This window comes from Petaurus breviceps, unplaced genomic scaffold, assembly GCF_028583685.1.
Source record: "Petaurus breviceps papuanus isolate PSGF00001 unplaced genomic scaffold, PetGlider_PUasm1.0 90895, whole genome shotgun sequence".
Classification (NCBI taxonomy): domain Eukaryota; kingdom Metazoa; phylum Chordata; class Mammalia; order Diprotodontia; family Petauridae; genus Petaurus; species Petaurus breviceps.
Window position 1 is genome coordinate 30,307,113 of NW_027187372.1, and position 21,413 is coordinate 30,328,525.

At 44.6% G+C, this 21,413-nt stretch overlaps 1 protein-coding gene across 1 annotated transcript in view; it reads right to left on the bottom strand.

Annotated features, from left to right (window-relative positions):
• The window catches only part of PIK3C2B (phosphatidylinositol-4-phosphate 3-kinase catalytic subunit type 2 beta), an 81,081-nt gene that overhangs the window by 34,730 nt on the left and 24,938 nt on the right, over positions 1–21,413 (bottom strand). Inside the window, exons 3-12 of the mRNA XM_069074650.1 lie at positions 19,213–20,235; positions 15,442–15,542; positions 13,976–14,130; positions 11,175–11,295; positions 6,584–6,695; positions 6,357–6,436; positions 5,692–5,755; positions 2,665–2,811; positions 1,694–1,727; positions 854–1,049 (exon numbers count right to left, since the gene is read on the bottom strand). Coding sequence (XP_068930751.1) covers positions 854–1,049; positions 1,694–1,727; positions 2,665–2,811; positions 5,692–5,755; positions 6,357–6,436; positions 6,584–6,695; positions 11,175–11,295; positions 13,976–14,130; positions 15,442–15,542; positions 19,213–20,148 — 1,946 coding nt within the window. The 5' untranslated portion in view covers positions 20,149–20,235. The remainder of the gene's footprint in view (positions 1–853; positions 1,050–1,693; positions 1,728–2,664; positions 2,812–5,691; positions 5,756–6,356; positions 6,437–6,583; positions 6,696–11,174; positions 11,296–13,975; positions 14,131–15,441; positions 15,543–19,212; positions 20,236–21,413) is intronic.

Genomic DNA, 21,413 nt, shown 5'->3' on the forward strand with positions numbered 1-21,413 from the left:
CTGTGGACATCTTTTTCTTTCTCCCTTAGTTGTTCCCAGCCCACTCCACATGCCCTCTAGGGTCCAAGTTTCTCCATGATTACCAACAATTCACGGGTATTTTGCATTTGGTGATTTACAGAACACTCACCCCTAAACTGAATTTGGAGTCAGGGGACCTATGTCAGAATCCCACCTCTGCTACTAACTACCTTTGTGATTTGGGCAAGCTACATATGTCAAGAGACTGTGCTCTGGCATAATCTTAGAGTCTGTTTCCTCCTGTGTACAATGAGGTGATTAGACTAGATGATCCCTGAAGTCTTTCCAATGGTAAATTTAGAATCCTAAGAGGGAAAACATTACACCTTATCCTCATTTTACAGAAGAGGAAATTGGAAGCCAAAGAGGCTTATGTGACTTCCCATGTCACACGGTTACTCAGCGTCTGAGAGGCAGGATTCAGAGCCCCATCCCCTGACTCCAGGCCCAGGGGTCTCTTCCCACTACCCCATGTAATCGATGGGAAATCTTTTAGCCCAGCAGTAAGGTGGGCACCTTCAGGCAGAGAAAACCAAGAAGAAATAGAAAGTGGTTCTGTCAATTCATTTTATATTCAAAACAAATCCAATCAACATTCACAGGACCTTAGAACTAAGGCTAGAAGTGATCTCAGAGGCTGGCACTCCAACCCTCTTATAAAACAAATGAGGAAAACCGAGGTCTAGAATGAGTAAGTGACTTGTACAAGTTAACGCAGGTAGGAAGCATTAGAGCTTGGATTTAAATTGGTCCTCTGATTCCAGACCCACTGTTCTTTTCACCATCCTATACTACTGCCTTTTCATTGAGGTTGCCCAGCCCTGATGCTCACCTGGTAGCCCAGGTGATAGGAATTCTGTGAGTGGCATAAACTGTGAAAGCCAGGGGCCCAGAAAGGAGGCAGGCCTCCTGGACTAACTCATGCTTCTGGTTTCCAGGCACTACTGTCTGAAAGTCAGCATTGAACGTATTGCAATAGAGTTCCACCAGGTCCAAGATGGCAGCTGTCAATGCCTCCACTACCTTCTCTGTGAAAGGGGAAGAAAAGAAATGAGTCCCAACCCACCCCTCTCCACACACATACCTCAAGGGCCTTGTTACCATGACATGAGTCAGGATTGGAAGATCTAGAAAACCCACTAGGAATGAGATATTGGTTGGTTTTGTGCATATATAAGTGGGCCTAATTCTCTCCATGGGGGAGGAGAGAGGTAGTAAATTCTTCCTGAATCCTGCCTAAAAGCACAACAGTAGAATCCTGGAGAGGAATGCTAAAATGGAAACTTAGGGGTGGGGATAGGGGTGTTTTAAGCCAAGCCAAACTGCCCAGGAAACAACCATCTCCCAAGTGTGAGTTTTCCCATCTGGAACCCAGGCAATAACTACTCAGCCTTACCATCTCCTACCCCACCCTATCAATACCTCCCAGGAACACCACAAGGAATAATGAGTAAAAATTATGAGGACAGAGTTTATGGAGTAAAATGTGCTGACCAGCTGTGCTCAGACTTCATACTGGAAAATATGCATACACCAGCATGGCTATACACACATACACACACACACATGCATGCATGCAATATTGAAATAAACTAGGGGGGAAAGGGCAAGCTAGGTAAGGGTGCTTTCCCCTAAGAGGCAGATGGAAAGAACTTGTGGCCAGCTCCATTACCTCGGTTTTCCCTCACAGCCAAGACAGTTGGATCCTGTTGGGGAAGACAGAAGGCTCGTTTCAGTGCTGTGGCCTTTTTTGCCACAGCTACGAGGCAAATCCTTCCCAGGCACCCCCAGCTGCCACCAGATGTGATCATCTAAAGAATAGTGGTTGCTCAGGAAGAAGAAAAATTAGGACTCTGGAGAGATTTCAAAGATGGACAGACATACTCAAGGTGAGGGATTGGGGAGGGGAGCGAAGCCAATCTTTCAAGGATGATCATCAAAGTTCCAAAAAATGACCATCATATTTCCAGGACAGAGGGTATACTCAAGCCCCCCATCCCTGAGAAGGCGCAGATGCCTATGTGCCCTAGCATACTCTGTGATCCAGACGGAAATGTACCTCAAGCTGGCCAAAGTTCACAGCATGGGAGATTGACTGTCCCTCACTCTGAAGTGGGGGTGTACAGGGGTGGAACATACACAATAAAAGGAAGGGGAAAAGGATAGGAGGGAGAAGTGACTAAATCAATCATTGAAAAAGCTGTGGGACAGGGAGGGTGAGAGGAGCTTATGGCTCTGGGGAAAGACTTTTCATCACAGTACAAAACTATAAAGCATCCCTTTCTTCAAGGCCAGGCTCTGCTTCCTGCTTTAGTGACCTGCCCCAATTCCACAGAGGCCCTACTAGAAAGCCATCAGGCAGTGCCCAACTCTCTAGCAAATGAAGAATCTGGTCACACAGCACTCATAGTGACCAACCTGGGGAGGGGGTTCGTGAGGAGGGAAGCAGTGACTAGTCCTGTTCTTGCCCTCTAACATGAATAACAATTTGCTGCCCCTGAAGAATTCCTGGGCCATGGAAATGAAGTATTTGCTGGGGGGTAGGAGGGAGGAAAGGGGGAGAGATACTTTAAAAGTAGACATCTAGTCATCCTGGAAGTTTGCCCAGTTCCCAGTAGCACGACCCCTCCTCCATGCCTTTACCTTCTGAATTTTGGGTTGCATTCGAGAGGGGCAAGGTGGCAGCTGGTTGAGGGCATTGGTGATCTCTGGAGACTCCACATCAGCCAGGGCATTGCAGATGGCTTTGACAGACTGGACCACCCTGTCAGCCTTTAGCGGGAAATCCCCCTGTAAGAAAGAGACACAGGGAAGCTGGCAGACATGAGGGCCAGATAACTCCCCTTCTTTTTTTTCTTTTTGGAGGGAAAAAGGCAAGGCAATTGGGGCTAAGTGACTTGCCCAAGGTTACACAGCTAGTAAGTGTGTTAAGTGTCTGAAGCCAGATTTGAACTCAGGTCCTCCTGACTCCAGGACTGGTGCTCTATTCACTGTGCCACCTAGATGCCCCAACTCTCCTTTCTTACCCATTCTACCCAGTTCCCTTAGTTTCAAGAGAGAAGTTGATTTGAGGAGACAGGCAACTTTCAGGCCATAATAGTGAACCCTACAAATTATTTTCAAATGTCATTCAGCCAAGTAAATCCTCTCCAGTCCACCACTTTCGAATTGCCCATGCCTACTGACCCCACCCAACATTTTTCAGCTCAGAGAAAGCAACTATCAGTTTATATAGCAAGCAAATGCATTTACGGTCTCCCCAAAAGCCCCCTTCTCCAACTCTTCGAGGAGATAAATTTCCAGGGAAATCATATAGGAGAGGAACATGAATTGGATAGACTTATTAAGGTCATTCAAAGCCTTCTAATCTCCCATTTATATACCCCTTCAAGGTTTACATGGTGTTTTCAATCATTTAAACCGGAAGTATCTACCAAGGGCCAGGCACCACACTAAAAGCTAAGAATACAGAGACAAAAATGAAATAGTCCCTCCTGTTAAGGTGCTTACATTCAAATGGGGGAGATAATGTATCTCTTTGTATCTATATGTATATCTGTAATGTGTGTGTACATATCTATGTATAAAATGTGTGTATATATGTTAATATATGTATCTGTACCAGTATACATGTGTATATATGCAAGTTATTGCTCAGTCATTTCAGTCGTGTCCAACTCTTCATGACCCCATTTGGGGTTTTCTTGGCAAAGATACTAGAGCAGTTTGCCATTTCCTTCTCCAACTCATTTTACAGAGGAGGGAACTGAGACAAAGAAGGTGAAGTGACTTACCCAGGGTCACATAGATAGTAGGTGTCTGAGGACGGATTTGAACTCAGGTCTTGCTGAGTTCAGGTCCTTGCCACTGAGTACATGTGCATACATATGTGTGGAACACGTATTTGCATGTCTATATATGTGTGTATGCCTATAGTTATTGTATTATATAGACACACAATAAAGTAAGGGAAGAAGGGAGGGATATGTATATTTATGTATGTGTATATTTATATCTGTACATATGCACATATTGATAGATGTATATGTATATTAGGTGTATATATTATTGGATGGTTTGGAAGGGAGAGCACTAGTAGCTTATGGGGGTCAGAAAAGGCTTTAAGTAGAAGATGGTCCATATTATCTTTCATTTTAGGGCAGCTAGGTAGCATTGTAGATAGAGCGCTAGGCTTGTAGTAAAGAGGTCCTGAGTTTAAATTCAACCTCAGGTACTTACTAGCTGTGTGACCCTGGGTAAGTCACTTCACCTTCTTTGTCTCAGTTTCCTCCTCTGTAAAGTGAACTGGGAAAGAAACGGCAAGGCACTCCAGTATCTTTGCTAAGAAAACTCCAAATGGGGTCACAGAGAGTCAGACACAATACAACATCAAAATCTTTCATTTTACAGATGAAGAAATTGAGGCACAGAGAGGGTAAGTGACTCATCTATTTAAGTCTCAGAACTGGCACTGGGACCCAAGTCTCCTGATTGCAATTCCAGCACCTGTTCCATTAGGTAACTTTGCCTCTCCAACTTCATCGCCCACAACATTACCCATGACATTTGCCATGCATGCTAGACAAGCTAGCTAGTTATTTATCTAAGTCACTGGCCTCATAGGCAAGGCAAAGACCTGTGATTCTTCATCTTGAGTTCACACATGTCCTTAGGACCTTAAGGCTTAAAGTGTTTTCCCCACAACACTGCCTTAAGATCAATAGTGCAAATATTATTATTATTCCCATTTTACAGATAAGGAAAATGAAGATTAGACATATGCATTGGCTTGCTGAAAACAGGAGGTCAAACTAAATTATGCCTGACATAATAGCTGGGGCAGCTATTGTTGGGCAGTGCATAGAGTGCTAGGCTTGGAATAAGAAAAAACTGGATTAAAATCCTGCCTCAGTTTCCTCCTCTGTAAAATGGGTATAATAATGGAACCTACCTCACAGGGTTCCTGTGAGGATCATATGAGATAGTGCATAGAAGATGATTTGCAAACCTAAAAGTATTAAATAAATGTTGTTATTTATCATTATATTTCTGAATGTAAAATAGGTTTGCAAATTTTAGCGCACTATACAAATTCTAACTATTGTTGCTATTATATGTCTAAGTAATCCTCTCACTTTATAGATGAAGAAAGTAAAGAAGAGGCCCTCAGTGACTGCCTGATGACTAAATGATAGTAATTGTCATTTCTTCTTTTTTTTTTTTGCATTTCCAGAGGGGGGAAGTTAGGGCAATTGGGGTTAAGTGACTTGCCTTAAAATACATGGCTAGTTTTTTGTGTTAAGTGTCTGAGGCCAGATTTGAACTCTGGTCCTCCTGACTCCAGGGCCAGTGCTCTACTCACTGCACCACCTAGCCACCCCAATGTCATTCCTTTAAGGCCTCTTTGTTACTACCCTGGAGGATTACCAGTAAGGACCAAAATTCTAGGCAGGAAGAAGAATTCTGGTCGTGTCTATGCTAACTCAGAATTCTAGCTATTCTAACTGTAAAGAAAGTCCCCAACTCTGAAGTGAGGGGTAACTGCAGATCCTATGGAATCTAGAGCATTCAAATAACCTAGGAGAACAGATTGGGAGGGGAGGGGAGGGGAGGGGAGAGGAGGGGAGGGGAGATTTTCCCCAGCCCCACCCAGAACCTACACAGACTCACCTCAGCCAGTAGGAAAGCATCCACTTCATTATGGAAGGTGTCAAAGAGAAGACTCAGGGCCTGCCTGGGGATTTGGGGGAAGGGGATGAAGAGAAACAGCAAAGATCAGGGCAGACATGGTAAGTAGAAGGATCTATTCCTCCCTCTCCCCAAGAGGGTTCTACAATTCCCAGGACCAGGGGGTGGATGGTTAGGAGTATCTGTATCACACAATCCTCAAATTCTTCTGGCTTTGAAATTTTCCCCACCTCCTCCCCTAAGTCCCATGAAAACAGAAGGAAGATATGCCACCTCCCCATCCCCAGTCCCATTAATGAGCTAGAGAAGGGAGTAGCAAAGCAAGAGGAACCAGTGGGCAAAGAAACTGGAGAAATTGTGGGAGAAACAGAAGCCACAAGGAGTGAGTGCCAGATATAATCAATCTTGGGGGGGGCGGTTCTTTCCCCCACAATTCAGCACTAACACCAGACCTTCCTTAGGTTTGGAGGGAGTTGACCAATAGACTGTAAGATCCATAAGGATAGGAACCAGGTCTTACATCCATTTCCTGCACTGCCTACCACAGTGCTTTGCATGTAGTGCATAATGAATGGGGAAGCAGAGGTGTTTTAAGCTGCTCCATCTTCTCCCTTATCAGCTCTTCCCAGGAGTCAGCCCTCTCTCACCTGCTGATGGTCTGTTTGACAGGCCTCTCTTGAAGGTGGATATAGTGGTTCAAGGTGGAAGGACTCTGGTCATCATTCACCTGAGTGGAAGAGGCAGGATCCCCATCTTTAGGCAGTAGCCCTACTCTACTCTCCCTCCACCTGACCCCTCATCACCCCTGCCCCCAACTGTGTATTCTCACCTACCACTTCTCTCTACCCTAACCCCCTCCCAAATGCACACTCACAGTCCGTGCCAAGTCGGTTCGAACTTCCTTGCGCTTCATCAGCTGTAGCCGGATATCAGTGTCAAACTTCCGACACTGCTGAATGTACTCATGGCTGCCCAGGGCATGTTTGCTGGTGACGTGGAGGGAAGGAAGAGGAAAGGAACAATAGTAGCCACCTTATAAATGTTATCTCATTTTATCCTTACAACAACCCTGGATGGTAAGTGCTGTTATGATCGCCATTTTACAATTGGGGAAACTAACTCAGACAGCAGTTAAGTGACCTGCTCAAAGTCACACAGTTAGTGAGTGTCTAAGGCCAGATTTGAATTCAGATCTGCCTAAACTCCAAGCTCAACACTCTATCTACAATGCCAATCAGCTGTCTCAAAACCATCAAAAAGAACATGGGACAGATCTCCTCAGCAAAGAGACCCCAGTGACAGAGAGAGCTGTATAACCTAGCCTTGAGGAGAGAAAAAAGGGGCCAGGGAAGGGAGCTTCTGTTTACCCCCATCTTGGTCCCTGAGGAAATGTCATAGTAGCTTAGAAAAAGAGAAATGGAGATCTTTCTTTCGATTTAATTGAACAGGAAATTATTAGAGCGGCTACTAAGTGCTACCCACCATGATGGACACTAAGAAAACAAACAATAGTTTTCCTTCAGGGAACTGACATTCCGAGGTGGAGATGGGGATGGGGATGGGAGTGGGGGTGTGAAGAGATAAAAAATACACAGAGAAATAAATAGAAAAATACATAAAAATAAATACAAAATAATTGTTGAGTAAGGCAGAGAGCTGACCACTGAGTCAGGTCTTTCTGTATAAACATAAACATTCACCTTCACTTGATTCTCACAACCCTGCTAAAATGCACTGAAGCCTTGGTTTTTATAGCCCTGAAACCTCATTGCCTAGGTGTTTATTATCGGCATATTTAGCAGATTTCATTCATTCATTCAGCAGGGTAGAAATAGGAGGCTAAGAAGAGCCGAAGGCACAGTGAGTTATAGGAGAGGAAGTCTGGTGGATCCCTAAGCCCTGTGATGTTTGGGAAGGAGGGGAGAGGGAAGCAGAGAGACTGATGGGAGTCTTAGTGTTCAGCACCACAATGCCCCCAAACCCCCATGACCAGGTCACAGGCTTCCCAGACGAACTACTGTAAACATAGCATAGTTGCTGAGGGGCCAAAAAAAAAAGCAACATCACCAAATTGCCAGTTTGTCCTCCCTGCCCTAAACCATATGCCAATCAAAAAGCATGTTACTCTCTGGGGGATACTGCCCAATTCATGACTATTCGAGCAAATACAGCAGACTTCCTCCAAAACTCCCACCTCCATCTCTTTCCTGCTATACATACACTAGCCTCCTCCCCTCTCCTAACCCTTCCCTCCAGTGAGGGAGGTTATCTGGGTTTGCAGCAGCAGCTGTGACTATGACGAGTACCTGGGAAATCAAGCTCTGACACCTCCTTCCTAACCCTACCCCACTCCTGTCTGCCCTCCCTCTTGGTGGAGATCAGTGGCAAAGTGGAGGGAAGGGGAGGTATCAAGAAATAACCCCAGCTCAGCTGATCTCAACAGCTGGATAACAGAAGGTAGAAGGGGATTTCCTTCCTCGACACATCTGGAAACCTTGACTAAAGGTGGGGGTGGGGAATGGCCTGGAAAGAATTTCTATGGAAGAGAAGATAGAGAAATAATATGGGTAGGTCTAAGGTCAGAAGCCAACATAGACCTTGAAGTTCACTCTATCCAAGTGACTGTATCTTAGAAGACCCTGAGTCTCAGAGGCACTTAATTCTGAATCCTCCGTGATTAGCCTAGTGCCAAAGCATGGTAGGGAGGCAGGCTGTGGCCAGAGAGAGGGAGTGTCCTAGGAGGAAGGAAGGAAGGTGGGGAGAAGAGGGAGGTGGGGAGCAGGAAACTCAGCCCTCCTCCCCCACAGCCAGACTCCAAGTTCTTATCTTGGAGCTCCGTGCATCCTGGAAGGCAGCTGCTAAGGGGGAGTGGGGCTGGGACTCAGGGCTACTGGAGGACTGGTTCTTTGGTCTGCTTGCCATTTTTCCCTGTAGGCCAGCCAAACACCTACAATCCCTGGAATAAATTCTTCTGAGGAAAAAGGAACTGAAGGAGCTAGAGGCAGCTCCCTAGGTACTGTTCTGTCCAGTTGCCTGGCCTGAATCCTGAACAAATGCTCAGTCTTCTTGGTAGTCATTGTTTCACTCCAGACCTAGTACCTCAGCAGGGAAGGCAGAAAAATGCCAATGACAGAAGCCACCATAAGAAACCTGGGAATAGTCCAGAGATTGATTCTATCCACTGAAGGTCAAGAACCTAAATACCTTCCCTATACCTAGCCATTCCTCTTTTCCAAGTAGATTCCATGCTTTTGGACCCCAAGGATTGGGGGAGGGGCAGTGCCTTCCCAGGAAGGGAAGGGCTGTACCCCATGGGAGTGGCAGTCAGTCTGGTGCCTTCCCCGGAGAGAATGGGAGTACTAACCTCCTTTCGTGCTTCTCCAATTTAAAAGCACCTGATACTTTTGACCCCCTTTAATATTCCCAGCACTTTGGAGATGGAAACAAGAGGCCCAAGGACAGCCGTACTTTGTTAAGGTAGCAGATATATCACAACACTCACGGGTCCTAGTCACCCATCCTGGATGCCAGCCACAACAAGTCTTTGCTATTACTAGCTCTTTTAGTGAGAAAAAGAGAAAAATGGAAGTGGGGTGACTTCAGGTCCTGCGAATGCTGCCTGCTCCCAAATCATGCTCTCTCCTAGTCTGCCCATCTTGAACGACAGAATATGAAAATGAAATTGCTTACAGGAAGTAGTGCTGGGGGAGGGGAGATTTGCATACATGCTGAGATTGTAAACTCCCCCACCTTCCTCTTTCCCCTCCCCCATTTACCTCTCCCCAGGCCTCTTTCCTTGGTGCCTTTCTTCTGAGACTGCACCCAATTTCTCCTGTATTCATCTTGTTTGTATCTAGCTGTTTGCATGGTGTCTCCCCCATTAGACTATGGTCCCCTTGTTTTTTTGGCTTTCTTTGTATCTCCAGCACATACCACAGTACCTGACATACAGTAAGTGCTTAATAAATGCTAGTTGGCAGACTAACCTCCTTCCCCACCCCCAATCTGTCTCCCAGATTAGTACCTGGCACAAGGTAAGCATTTAATAAATTGCTGCTGAGTGACTGATTGCCCTCCATGGTTTCCCTGCTCCCTGGCCAAGGAAAACCAAAGCCCCAAGAGGGGCAGGGAATGGAATTGTTTCTTTAGGTCCAAATCAGATTGTCTAGGCTAGGGAGGCTGCTTTTGAAAATATATCCTATTGTATAATCAATAGATATCATGTTGCTTGCCTTTTCAAAGGCGGGGGAGGGGTAAGAGGGAGAAAGAGAATTTGGAACGCAAAATTTTTAAAAATGAATGCTAATTTTTTTTACATATAATTGGGAAACATTTAAAAATAATATTTTTAAAGAAAGCATATGATAAAACTTAGCTAGAGATAGACAGATCCTAATAATAAAGATACCCCATCTACACAACAATGAAAATAATAATAATAATGTTATTGCATAGTTTTTCAGTTGTGTCTGACTCTTCATGACCCCATTTGGGGTTTTCTTGGCAAAGATACTGTAGTGGTTTGCCATTTCCTTCTCTAGCTCATTTTACAGATGAGGAAACTGAGGCAGAGTAAAGTGACTTGCCCAGGGTCACACTGCTAAATAAGTGTCTGAGGACAGATTTGAACCGAGAAAGATGCGTCTTTCTGACTTCAGGCCCTGTACTGTATCCACTGCACCAATAATAATAGCTAGCATTTATATAATTTTAAGGTTTGCAAAGCACTTTACACCTGTTATCTCATTTGACCCTTACAACAACCCTGAGAGATAGGTGCTATCCCTGTTTTACAGATGAAGAAACTGAGGCTGACAAGGTTACACTTTTTGTTTGTCTTCACATAGCTAATAGGTTTCTGAAATAAGAGCTGGACCCAGGTCTGTCTGACTCCGAGGCCAACACTTGATCTGTTATGTCAGCTAGTTCTATATGGGAAGAAAAAGTGTCATGGGGGTGGAAAGAGAAGTATAATAATGTAGAGAAAAAAAAATGTCTCCCTCTATTCCATATAGATGTTTAGACCCAATCCCTCAAGAGTCCTTGGCCTCAATTCTGGCTGCAAAGACTTCATAGCCAATTTAGGGCAGGGAGTCTCATCCCCAAATAAGAGAGGTTATTACCACACCCATTGCTTCTCTATTTCCATGGGTTTGGGAACACAAGGCTTAATATTTGCCCAGCCCAGGTTTCCAATTCCTTCAGATTTAGCCAACACATTCAGCCAGCTCTGCCTGAGGCCAGAGATCCTGCAGTGAGTGAGACGTGGCTCAAAGGGTTAGAGAATGGGAAAGCCCTTAGCACAATGCCTGGAACACAGTAGGCATTTAATAAATGCTTATCAACTGAAACTAGCTATCATTCCTCCTTGCTCTGACTTTCTGCCACCCAGGTCCCCCACGGACCCACACCCACATTCCCTGACCCCTTCTTCATCCAAGCAGGACAGCAGATAGATCACTCACTTTTGAAGGAATTCTTCCAGCCCACACAGCTTGAGCACAAAATCACCCACATCCACATCCCTTAATTCATCATGTGTGTAGCACAGTGTCTGGTAAATGAGTAAGTCCACTGTGGAGGAACCTATAGGGAATGGAGGAGGATAGAACAGGGATACATGGGTCTTCAGTTTTCTGCCCTGCCAACCTCATCTACTTCCACCTTCCCAATTCAAAAGACCCCTTCCTGGCCACTGCCCTCTTAGATTCGCTGGCTTTCATTATTAGCAATATAAACTTCTTTAGGACAGAAATATCTTTCTTTTTTGTATTGGTATCCTGGACACTATGGTAAAGGTTGGCATTTACATTTACGTAATTTTACATAATAAATTATATCTACATAGTAAACATTGAAATAAATACCTTTTCATTAACTCCTTCATTCCAATCTAGTTTCCTCCAGCTGACTGTTTCTAACCAATAAAAGAGGCAGCTAGAGTTTGATTCTACCCCTTATAGATTTTCACAACTAGAAGGGACCTTAGAGGTAACCTACTCCAGCCTCCTCATTAAAGAGATGGAAAAATTGCCCATGGTAATAAAATGCTTTGCCTAAGATTATACAGTGAAGACGTCCATCAACTGGGGAATAACTGAGCAAGTTGTGGTCTATGATTGTAATGGAATACTATTTCGCTGTTTTAAGAAATGATGAGCAAGATACGAACTGATACAAAGTGGCATGAGCAGAACCAGGAGAACATGGTAAGCAGTGACAGCAATATTGTAACAATGATCAATTGTGAAAGGTTTGGCTACTCTGATCAAGACAGTGATCCAAGATAATTCCAAAGGACTCATGATGAAAAATACTAACCACCTCCAGAGAAAGAACTCATGAATTCTGAGTACGGGCCGAAGCATCATATTTTCATTTTATTTTTCTCATTTTTTTTGCAACAATAGCCACTATAGGTGGGGAGCCAAAGAGGCCTGGTTCAGGACTCAGATGTTAAATCCTAATAGTGGACTTTAAAACAAGAATCTCTTTGAGATGCGACTTTTTGTTAAGTTAGCTCCTGAGTTCTTTGTTATGGGTTACACTCATAAGGATGTTACTTGAGTTCTGAGATCAATAGGCTATACCCCAAGATTTTAGTTATTGAGAGCTAAAATACTTGATTCAGCACTCAGGTATCTTTGGGTGGTCAGCTCTAAATGTGATGTCTTTTGAGAATTGCAGCTTTGGCTTTGAAGTTTGCTCTCAATTGTATCTGTTTATGACTGCGGCTGCATTAGCAGGTACCTGAGGCCTAGATCAAAGGTCTTACCCTAAGACTTTAGTCTCCTAGATTACAAATCCTTATCAAATTATCCATTCCGTGCTACTTCCAGGATATGACAAGCTAAGATAATGATAAGAATACTTGAGTCTTCTTTTGTCTCATTGCTCTATAAAAACCTTGTCCTAAGAATCAATAAATGGAGTTCATCATTCTTCCTTGAACTATCCACATGGTTTGGTCATTTCTTATTCACATCTCCGGTCACGCTTAAGTGGTGGATACTGAGCAGCCCACGACATTTGATTTCACATGTATAACTGATATCACATTGTTTCTCTTCTCAATTGGTAGGGGAGGGACGAGGGGAGGAAGATTTTGGAACTCGAAATTTTTTTTTTAATGAATGTAAAAAATAAATAATAAATTTATTTTTTGAAAATTACTTTCAATAAGTGGAAATGCTAATCAGCTGCATTAAAAAAAAATGTACAGTAATAACAGTAAAGTTAGGACCAGAAGCCAGTTGTCCTGACTTCAAGGTCAATGTTCTTTCCACTATACTTCTGCTGTCCTACTTGGTGCTTTCAACTCATAGAATCATAGAATTCAGAGCTGGAAGGAATCTCAGAGATTATATGGGTCAGCCTCATTATTTTAAAGAAGAGGAAACTTTTGTCTGTAACAATCAAATTACTTGCAAAGTCACCCAGCTAATTTAGAGGCAAGACCAGAACCTGAACCCAGAACACCTGGCTTAATGCTTTAGCTCTCTGCTGAGAGACCAGGTTGTAGAGTCCTGCTGGGGACTCAAACCTGACATATACTTACTTTTTGACCTTAGACAAGTCTCTTAACTTTCCTGGGCCTCAATTTCCCCATCTGTAAAATAAGGGGGTTGGACTAGATGACCTCTGAGGTCCATGATTCCTCTCAGTCTAAGATCCCTTGTTCTAAAGTTAGTCACCTAGGGTTCTTTGTATCTTCTTTTTTTTTAATTAAATCCTTCCCCCCCCCCCCAAATCAATGTAAGTCTGCCTTCTTTTCCTCTGACCCTACCCGATTCTTTTCTGAAATTCTGAACCCAAAAACCACTCTTATAAACAAGCATAATCAACTAAAACAAATTTCTGCATTAGGAAGTCTCAATCAGCAGAGTCCGTGATCTTCCTGTCAGGAGGTGGGCAGCACGTTTCCTCAGTAGTCCTTTGAAATTGTGGTTGGTCTTTAGACCCTCTTTTTCCACCCTAGCAAAATGCCTCACTAAGGCAAGGTCAGTGGTGCACTCTGATAAGAAGTGGGTGAGAAGGAGGAGAGCAGCAGCTATCTAGCCTAGGATTCTGTCCCTCCAGTTTCTCTTGTGCTCCCTTTCTCATCCTTCCCGCAGCCATCTCACCCTAAGCAGCTTCTAGTCCTTATTTCTATGCTCACACCTTAAACCTCCTCTTCAGATCATCAGCATCACATAAAATCATAAGGACCTGCCAAACCCGTCTTACAACCTAACTGGAGGTCACATCCATCAAATGATTGACTTACAATCACAGGTAAAGGTGAGTGGTTCCCGTAACCCTTCACATGCCACGGTCACCTTGAGGCTCACCCCAGCACCAAGGTGCTCCGGACTCGGGTTGACAGCACTCCAGACATAGCCAGTGAGGGAATAGTCCTGGATGTCAGAGCCAGACCGAAGACTAGAGAGAAGAGGGAAGAGGAAGTACCTTTCTCTGTAACAACATCTCAGGATACAAAGAGGTAACCTGTGGGGAGGGTATCCACCTCCCCCCAACACACACACAAAATAACACCCACCACTTTCCAGCATACATATCAGGACCCTAGACTGGAGGAACCTAATAGGCACTGACATTCTCAAGTTACCTAAGGCTGGGTTTTTCAAACTGTTTTGCATGAATATCTAAGGATTAACAAGGAGGAAAAACTGTATATAATTACAGATACAACCAGAAAATTATAGACACTATAGCTGTGATCTCACTGATAGAGGGTGGGGAAATTTCCTCAAACAATATAGTAAAGTATCATCTTTGACTCTTAAGGTCTTAGAGAATTGCTTAGAACATTGAGATATAAAGTGAATTGTCTATCTGTGTCAGAGGCAAGACTTGAATCTGTGTGTCTCTCTCTCAGAGGTGAGCGTTCGATCTACCACACTATTCAACTTTTCATAAGAGAAGAGAAAGTCTATATAAATACAAGCTGCTGCCCTTTGTGAAGTTTACTGGCTTCCTACAAGATTTAGTCTCCCCAGCTGCTAGTGGTTCCTTTGGAAGCCTACCTTCCATCTAGCCTTTGTGTATCTTCTGTGTGTCGTTTTATGGATGGACATGTTGTTCCCCTCATTATAATGTAGGTTCTTTGAGGACAGAGACTGATTTTTATTTCTGTCTCTCTAGCACAAAACACAAATGCCCGGCCCCTGGAAAGGCCTTAATAAAATATTTGTTGATTGCTAGATTATTAGAGGTTTTCTTTTTCTATATCAAGTTTGCATAAAAGCATATATTGCTTGAAAATTTAGTTCCTCACTGACTATCTCTAACATTACTCTCTCCTTCAACTCCAAAATTATGCATTTGTCCCCAAATGCCATCAGGGACCATGCCAGAAATCAAACACACTACTATATGACCTTGATTCAAAATTCCACTCATGTGTGACTATTATATTTTTTTTTTATTTACTTTAGGCAATTGGCATTAAGTGACTTGCCCAAGGAACATAGCTAAATAAGTGTCTGAGGCCAGATTTGAAGATCTGAGTCAGTTACTCCTGCCTTCAGGACTGGTGCTGTATCCACTGTGCCACCTAACTGCCCCTATCATCTTTTAAGATAAGATAGTGTCTTCAGCTTCACAGTCTGAAATGTCTATTCAAGAGAAGATACTGCCTCTGTGGACTGGGGTCTCAGGGGAGATTGGGATACAGGTGGCCCACGCTTTCCATCACACCTCCCTCACCAAACCCCATCCTTGTGCTCTTACACATCCAGCATATGGCAAAATGCAGCGACTTCCTCATCCCTCTCCTCTGAGACTTCGAACAGCTCATAGCCATTGGCATTAGACCGGGGCCGAGGGCTCACCTTGGGGAAAAATTGCCTGGATTTAATGACCTTTCATCCTTGTATTCCCCCTCTCCCTCCCATTCCCACACCATTTCCACTCTGGGATCTTCTGATAATGGGCCCAAGAAAATCAAATAGACTCAAGGTTAGCCCAAACCCTATTATAGAGCTAACTGAATTAAAGATAAAAGACGTAATCTCTGGGAAGGCAGAATGGGCAAGATACCCACCAGTCTGGGTTCAAAAGTGGCAGGCTTAGATAATAATCATAACAGCATTTATAGCCTCTTCAGGATTGCAAGGCATTTTACATATGTTTTCTCATTTTGATTCCCACAACAACCCAGTAACGTAGGTGTTGTTATTACTTCCATTTTACAGATGAGGAAACAGGCTGAGAGAGGAGGAATAACTTGCCTAGGGTCACAGAGGGACTCTGAGGCTGAATTTGAGCTTTGATCTCCCTAATTCCTAGTTTAAAGCTTTATCTACAGTTACCTGACTGGTCACAGCCTAGTAGGATGTGGAGATTCCCATGACCCCAGGCTGCCAGGCTCGGCTTCCCCCGAGTGCTGTCACTAGGAGGCATGGCTAGGGATGGGGTAGAAGCAGGACACAGCATCCATTTGACCACTAGATGATCCCAGGTCAAATGAACCCCAGCCCTCACCTCAGGCAACTGGATATCCACCCAAACCTACTTTGGAGACTCCTGACCCTAGATAAAAGCCAACAGTCAATGATGGGCAGAAGAGTCCCTTATAAATACACTATCAAAACCTAGAATTCATGGATCACTGGCTCAGACACACATGCATTTTTTTTTTTTTTTTGGTGGATACTATTTGGGGAAGAAAGCAAAAAACAGCTGTTCAGGGTTGAAGTGAACCAAGTGGAAACCTCTGGCTCCTCTCCAGGTTCCGAGTCCTCTGGTTCCAAGTCACTCTCACCTCAGCAGAGCCTCTTCCTAATTCCTGCTTCAACACCAAGAATGGTGAGGAGAGTGGGGTGGGGAGAAAGGAGGGGGTTAGAGGACCCAAGCCTATGTCCCCACCACACAGCTGTCTTCAGACTTAGGTTGAGAAAGAATGCGGGTTGTTAATAAGTGCAAAATATACCCTGTAGCACAGTCCCAGGACAGAAAATAGAGTAGGGTGGGGGTGGAGGTGGGGGTGCTGATGGAGGGGGAAGTGCAAGATGGCTCCCATCCAGAAGGCTATGCCTTGGGCCAAAGCCTGTGGATCACACTGACTGTGGAACAAGCCTCCAGCTAGGACAGTCTGGTCAAGGGGAGCATTCTTGATTCACTTCCCCTGCCACAAGATATTCTCACTGCCTTTTCTTTCTACTTCCCCTCACAGAGAGATGAGTGGTTATAGAATCAGCAGGAGTTCCTGATTCTAATACCCAGGTCACTTCCTCCAGGAGATCTCCTCTCTCTCTCTTCTTACCCACACTCCCCAGGCCGAGGGAGAAGGGGGAGGCAACAGCAGGAGCCCGTGGTGTGCCAGGCCCCAGCCCTGCCAAGTTTGTGCATGTGTCCTAGTCAAAACAATAGCCCCACTGTCAGCAATTAGCCCACAGAATAGCACCAGAGAGAAAGGAAGGGAGGGAGGGAGAGAGAGAGGGAGAGAAAGCAGGAGAACAGAGCGGCTGCTGAAGGCCATTTTCATGCCCTTTCAGAACCAGTCACTGGCACCAAAGGAAAACAACAACAACAAAACCCACTTACGTTAGCTAGGCTGGCAGGCCCTGGTGGCATCACCCACTGCTGACTGGGGGAGCCTATAAGGCGGAGGCTGGTATCAGGGGCACCCGGCTGACATTTGGAGCCAGCCATTCCTATCACTGGCTCTACTGGCCTGGGACAGGGACAGTGCCCCCGACTGGAAGCCCGATGAAACCGGGGAGGTGGAACTGGAGGGTCTTTGGCAGCCCCTCTTCCATCAGGCTTAGCCCCTGAACTGAGTGGAGGCAGGGAAGACGGAGGCTGCATTCCACCCTGCCCCAGGCAAGAGCTGGCAGCTCTGCCCTAGGCTCTTCAAGGAGACTGGGAGCTCTCTCCTTCAGCTCCGGTGACACACTGGAGCCAGGCGCAGAGGGAGGGAGAGAGGCAGGAGGTAACACCCCTTTGCCAGGATGGCCTCAGCCGGCAAATAGGCCCAGTTCACCCAGCTGAGGAAGCAGGATCCAGGAGCAGAAATCACCCAGCCCCTAAAAATAGCAAGAACAGCCACACCTCTCTGATCAGGGGGCTTTAAAAAGCTCCCAGCTCTAGTGTTGAGCAGAGTTGGTTTTACTTTTCTGGGGGCGTCCCCTGAGGGAGGCAGAGTGACCTCATAATAGGAATTTGGAAGACTGTTGACTGCCAGATACAGAGGGATAAGTAGCTCAGTGAGCCTAACCAAGAAGTATGATTCTCTTCTCGATCAAGATAAAATTGAAGGAAAGAGCATGGGAGAAATATAGGCTATTTGACAAGTCTCTCATCTGTGGGGGTCTCCTGGATTCCTGTGGGGACATGAACTGGCAGGTGGGGTAGGGATAATTATAGAAAACATCAAATCATGACACATTCTATGAAAAAAAAAAAAAAAGGGAAGCCCCAGACTTGGGAACCTTCAATTGGGAACCAGATCCCTAACTACCTATAGAGATGCCCCCAGTCATTTCTGTCTGGAATCAGGAACCAACCTGCTCTGGACACAACACAAAGTTGCTGTACTATTATCTGCACCAGGGATAATGGAAATAAGGATGCCTTCTTGGGGGAATCATCTTCATAACTACAGCTAACATTTACATAGAACTTCGGCACCAGCAAAGGTCTTTACACATATTCTCTGACTTGAACACTGCCTCCCTTCCCAAAAAAACCCATGGGACAAGTGCTATTATCATCCCAATAGATGCAAAAACAGTTTCAAAGAAGGTAAGTGACTTGCCTAGGGTCACCTAGTTAGTAAATGTCTGAGCCAGGATTTGAACCCAGGTCCCCTCAACTTCAAACAAAGAACTCTATCATCCTTATTTCTTGGTCTAAGAGTTCCTACCCAATAATAATAAGAATGGCAAATAATTTTATCTTATGCTCATATAATTTTTTTTGCTTTTTCCAAATTCTCTCAGACACGTTATCTCATTAGAACTCTGCAACAAACCTGTATAGCTGATAAGGGAAATATTATTATTTTTCTTACAGAGTTGTGTGGAAAGTGCTTCATAATTAGGAAAGTGTGATATAAATGCTAGTTATTATTGTTTTTTATTATAATTATGTTTATTATCTCTATTTAATAGATGAGGAAACTGAGGTGGGATGATTTGCTAAGTCACACAGCTAGTTTGGGGCAGTGTTTGGGCCTACAACCCATGGGAGGCTCATCTTTGACTCCTTTTTGGCCAAGATGTCCCTAGCTCTGCTCTAGGAAGGGACTATGGCTATAGTCTCTTCTCCATCTTCCTCTTCCAGTCATGCCAACATCTTCAACTCCATGTCATCCAACCCATATTTAGTCCTTCCACATTAGTGTTTAGGGGCCAGAATATGACATCAGAACCCATAAGCTTGAGATTCAGGACACTGAAGATAGAGACATCCTAAGCCTATGGAAGAGAGTAGGGAAGGGAGAAAGAGAGGTGGAGAGAGGAAGAGGAAAAAAAGGAAAGGTATGGGGGAGATTCTTACTGGATCAGCAGAAATCCTACGGTTTTTACTGGGTGCCGTGTTCTTTCGGTTGGCATGACGTAAGGCATACGTGCGGGGAGGTACTTGAGGGGGCATAGTCTTGCTCCGAGCTACAGGCTTCCCAGGGGTGTCCTTGCCAAATCCCAGGAGCCCTCGGCCCTCTTTCCAGCCTCTCTTGGGATCCTGAAGCAACTCAGTGTCATAGGTAGACTTCAGGTTGAGGCGAGTTATTGCATCATTGATGCCATCATAGTCCATAGACCCCAGGAGATTTCCCTGGCCCCCACTCCCAGGTTCTTCTTCTTCCTCTAGGATTCGGTGACCCAGTAGCTTGCTGGGGGGCTGCTGGTTTGAGGAAAAAGTGTTTATGTCATTGGGTTCGGAAGGCTTAGGAGAAAGGGAATAGGTTTTGCTGGGAGGCTGGGGGGGAGTATCCCAGATAGAAACCCGAGGAGGAATCGGGGGTGGGGACAGCTTCTTGGGGGAGCTATTCCTGTCCTCTGGCCCTGGAGGCAGAGGGAGCCCTCCATCTGAACCATCAAAAATATAGAGATAGTCTCCAGAGAGGGGGCCCTTCAGCCAAGGATCTGGTCCTGGCTGGAGGCCCTCGGAGGTAGAGTGGTTAGGGGCTCCATCATGTGGGGAAAAGGAGTTGTAGTTGAGGGTGGGATCAGAGCCTGAGAGCCCCCGAAGAAGTTTAAGGTCATTCCTCCCACCCACTGGCTTGCCAAAAAAGTCCAGGACAGGCCCATCCCAGCTGATAAGAGAGGAGTCAGTGTTCTGCTTGGCCCGCCGGTTCTCCTCTTTATCATGCCTCAGTCGGGACAAGGCATCATACTCCATCTGAAGAGCCTCAGCCATTGCCAGCTCCTTTCGGCTAATGCCCACAGACTCCAGGGACTTCCAGTGCTCCCCATTTCCTTGGGTTGAAGACATGGTGGAGCTAGATGGAGAACATGTAAGCGGGTCTGTTACTTCCTGCCAATGTCAGAGCTTAAGGATTGTGGCATGGTGCCCGGGCACCTGTCAGGGGAAAACACAAAGACTCCAGTCAATCATCAGGAAACTTATTATGATGATTTAATTCCACATTAATTGCTATATAAAGAGAACTTAACAGATCCAGTCTCTGTTTCCTCAGTGCTCAGGACTAAGCTAGTCAGGGAAAGAGACCTCTGTTTCTCTACCCCCATCACATAAACATAAATATACACCATCACACACACACATGGCATCTAGGAGGCATAATGGATAGGGCACTGGACCTGAAGTCCAGAAGACTGCCTTAGATACTTGCTAGCTGTGTGACTCTGGTTAAATCACTGAACTCCTTTCCTTAACTCTAAAACAGAGATGATAATGCCAGCCTTCCAGAGCTGTTGTGCAGATCAAATGAAATGTTTGTAAAGCACTTTGCAAACCTTAAAGGGATATATATATATATATATACATATATATATATATATATATCATTACTATACACCCCAAGAAGAGATAGCACCTACCATCCACTAAGAGAACAGACTACAAAAGTTAGAACACTTCCTTCCAGAAAGACAGAGGATGAGAGGAAGTATGATGGAGGTGTAATAATCATTGGGATATAGAGAAAGTTAACATGAATTTATTCACTAAATCTCATAAAACTAGACCTGGGGACACCCTTGGTGTTAGAAAAAGTAGTTTAATGCATATTAAAGTAAGTATGACACAATCTTACTGTAAGAGGGCTAATTATTATATGGATTTCAATATAAAATGGGTCAACTCTCCCAACAATGACATAATAAAAACCTGACCAAATACAGCATGATTTTAAAACATAGTAGGAGTATGTGTAAACATGTCTGGAAAAAATGTTAATCTTGTCTTCTAGCACTTGTCATGGGAAGTTATTCCTAGGATCATAGAATCTCTGAGTTGAAATGGACTCATAGATTATCTAGCCATGTAAAAGAGTTCTAGAGAATGCGGGCTCCAACCTGCCATCCACCGTGGTTCAGGAGAATGCAGGCTCCAACTTGTCATTCACTAGAATTCAGGAGAATGTAAATTCCCTGAGAGCAGGGACAGTTTTGATTTCATCTTTGTATGCCTTGTACCTAACAGAGTGCCTTACATAGAGGAGGAGCTTAATATGTGATTATTGCATTTCACTGTATTGAAATTACAACAAGGAATAAGCATATGAAACATGTTAC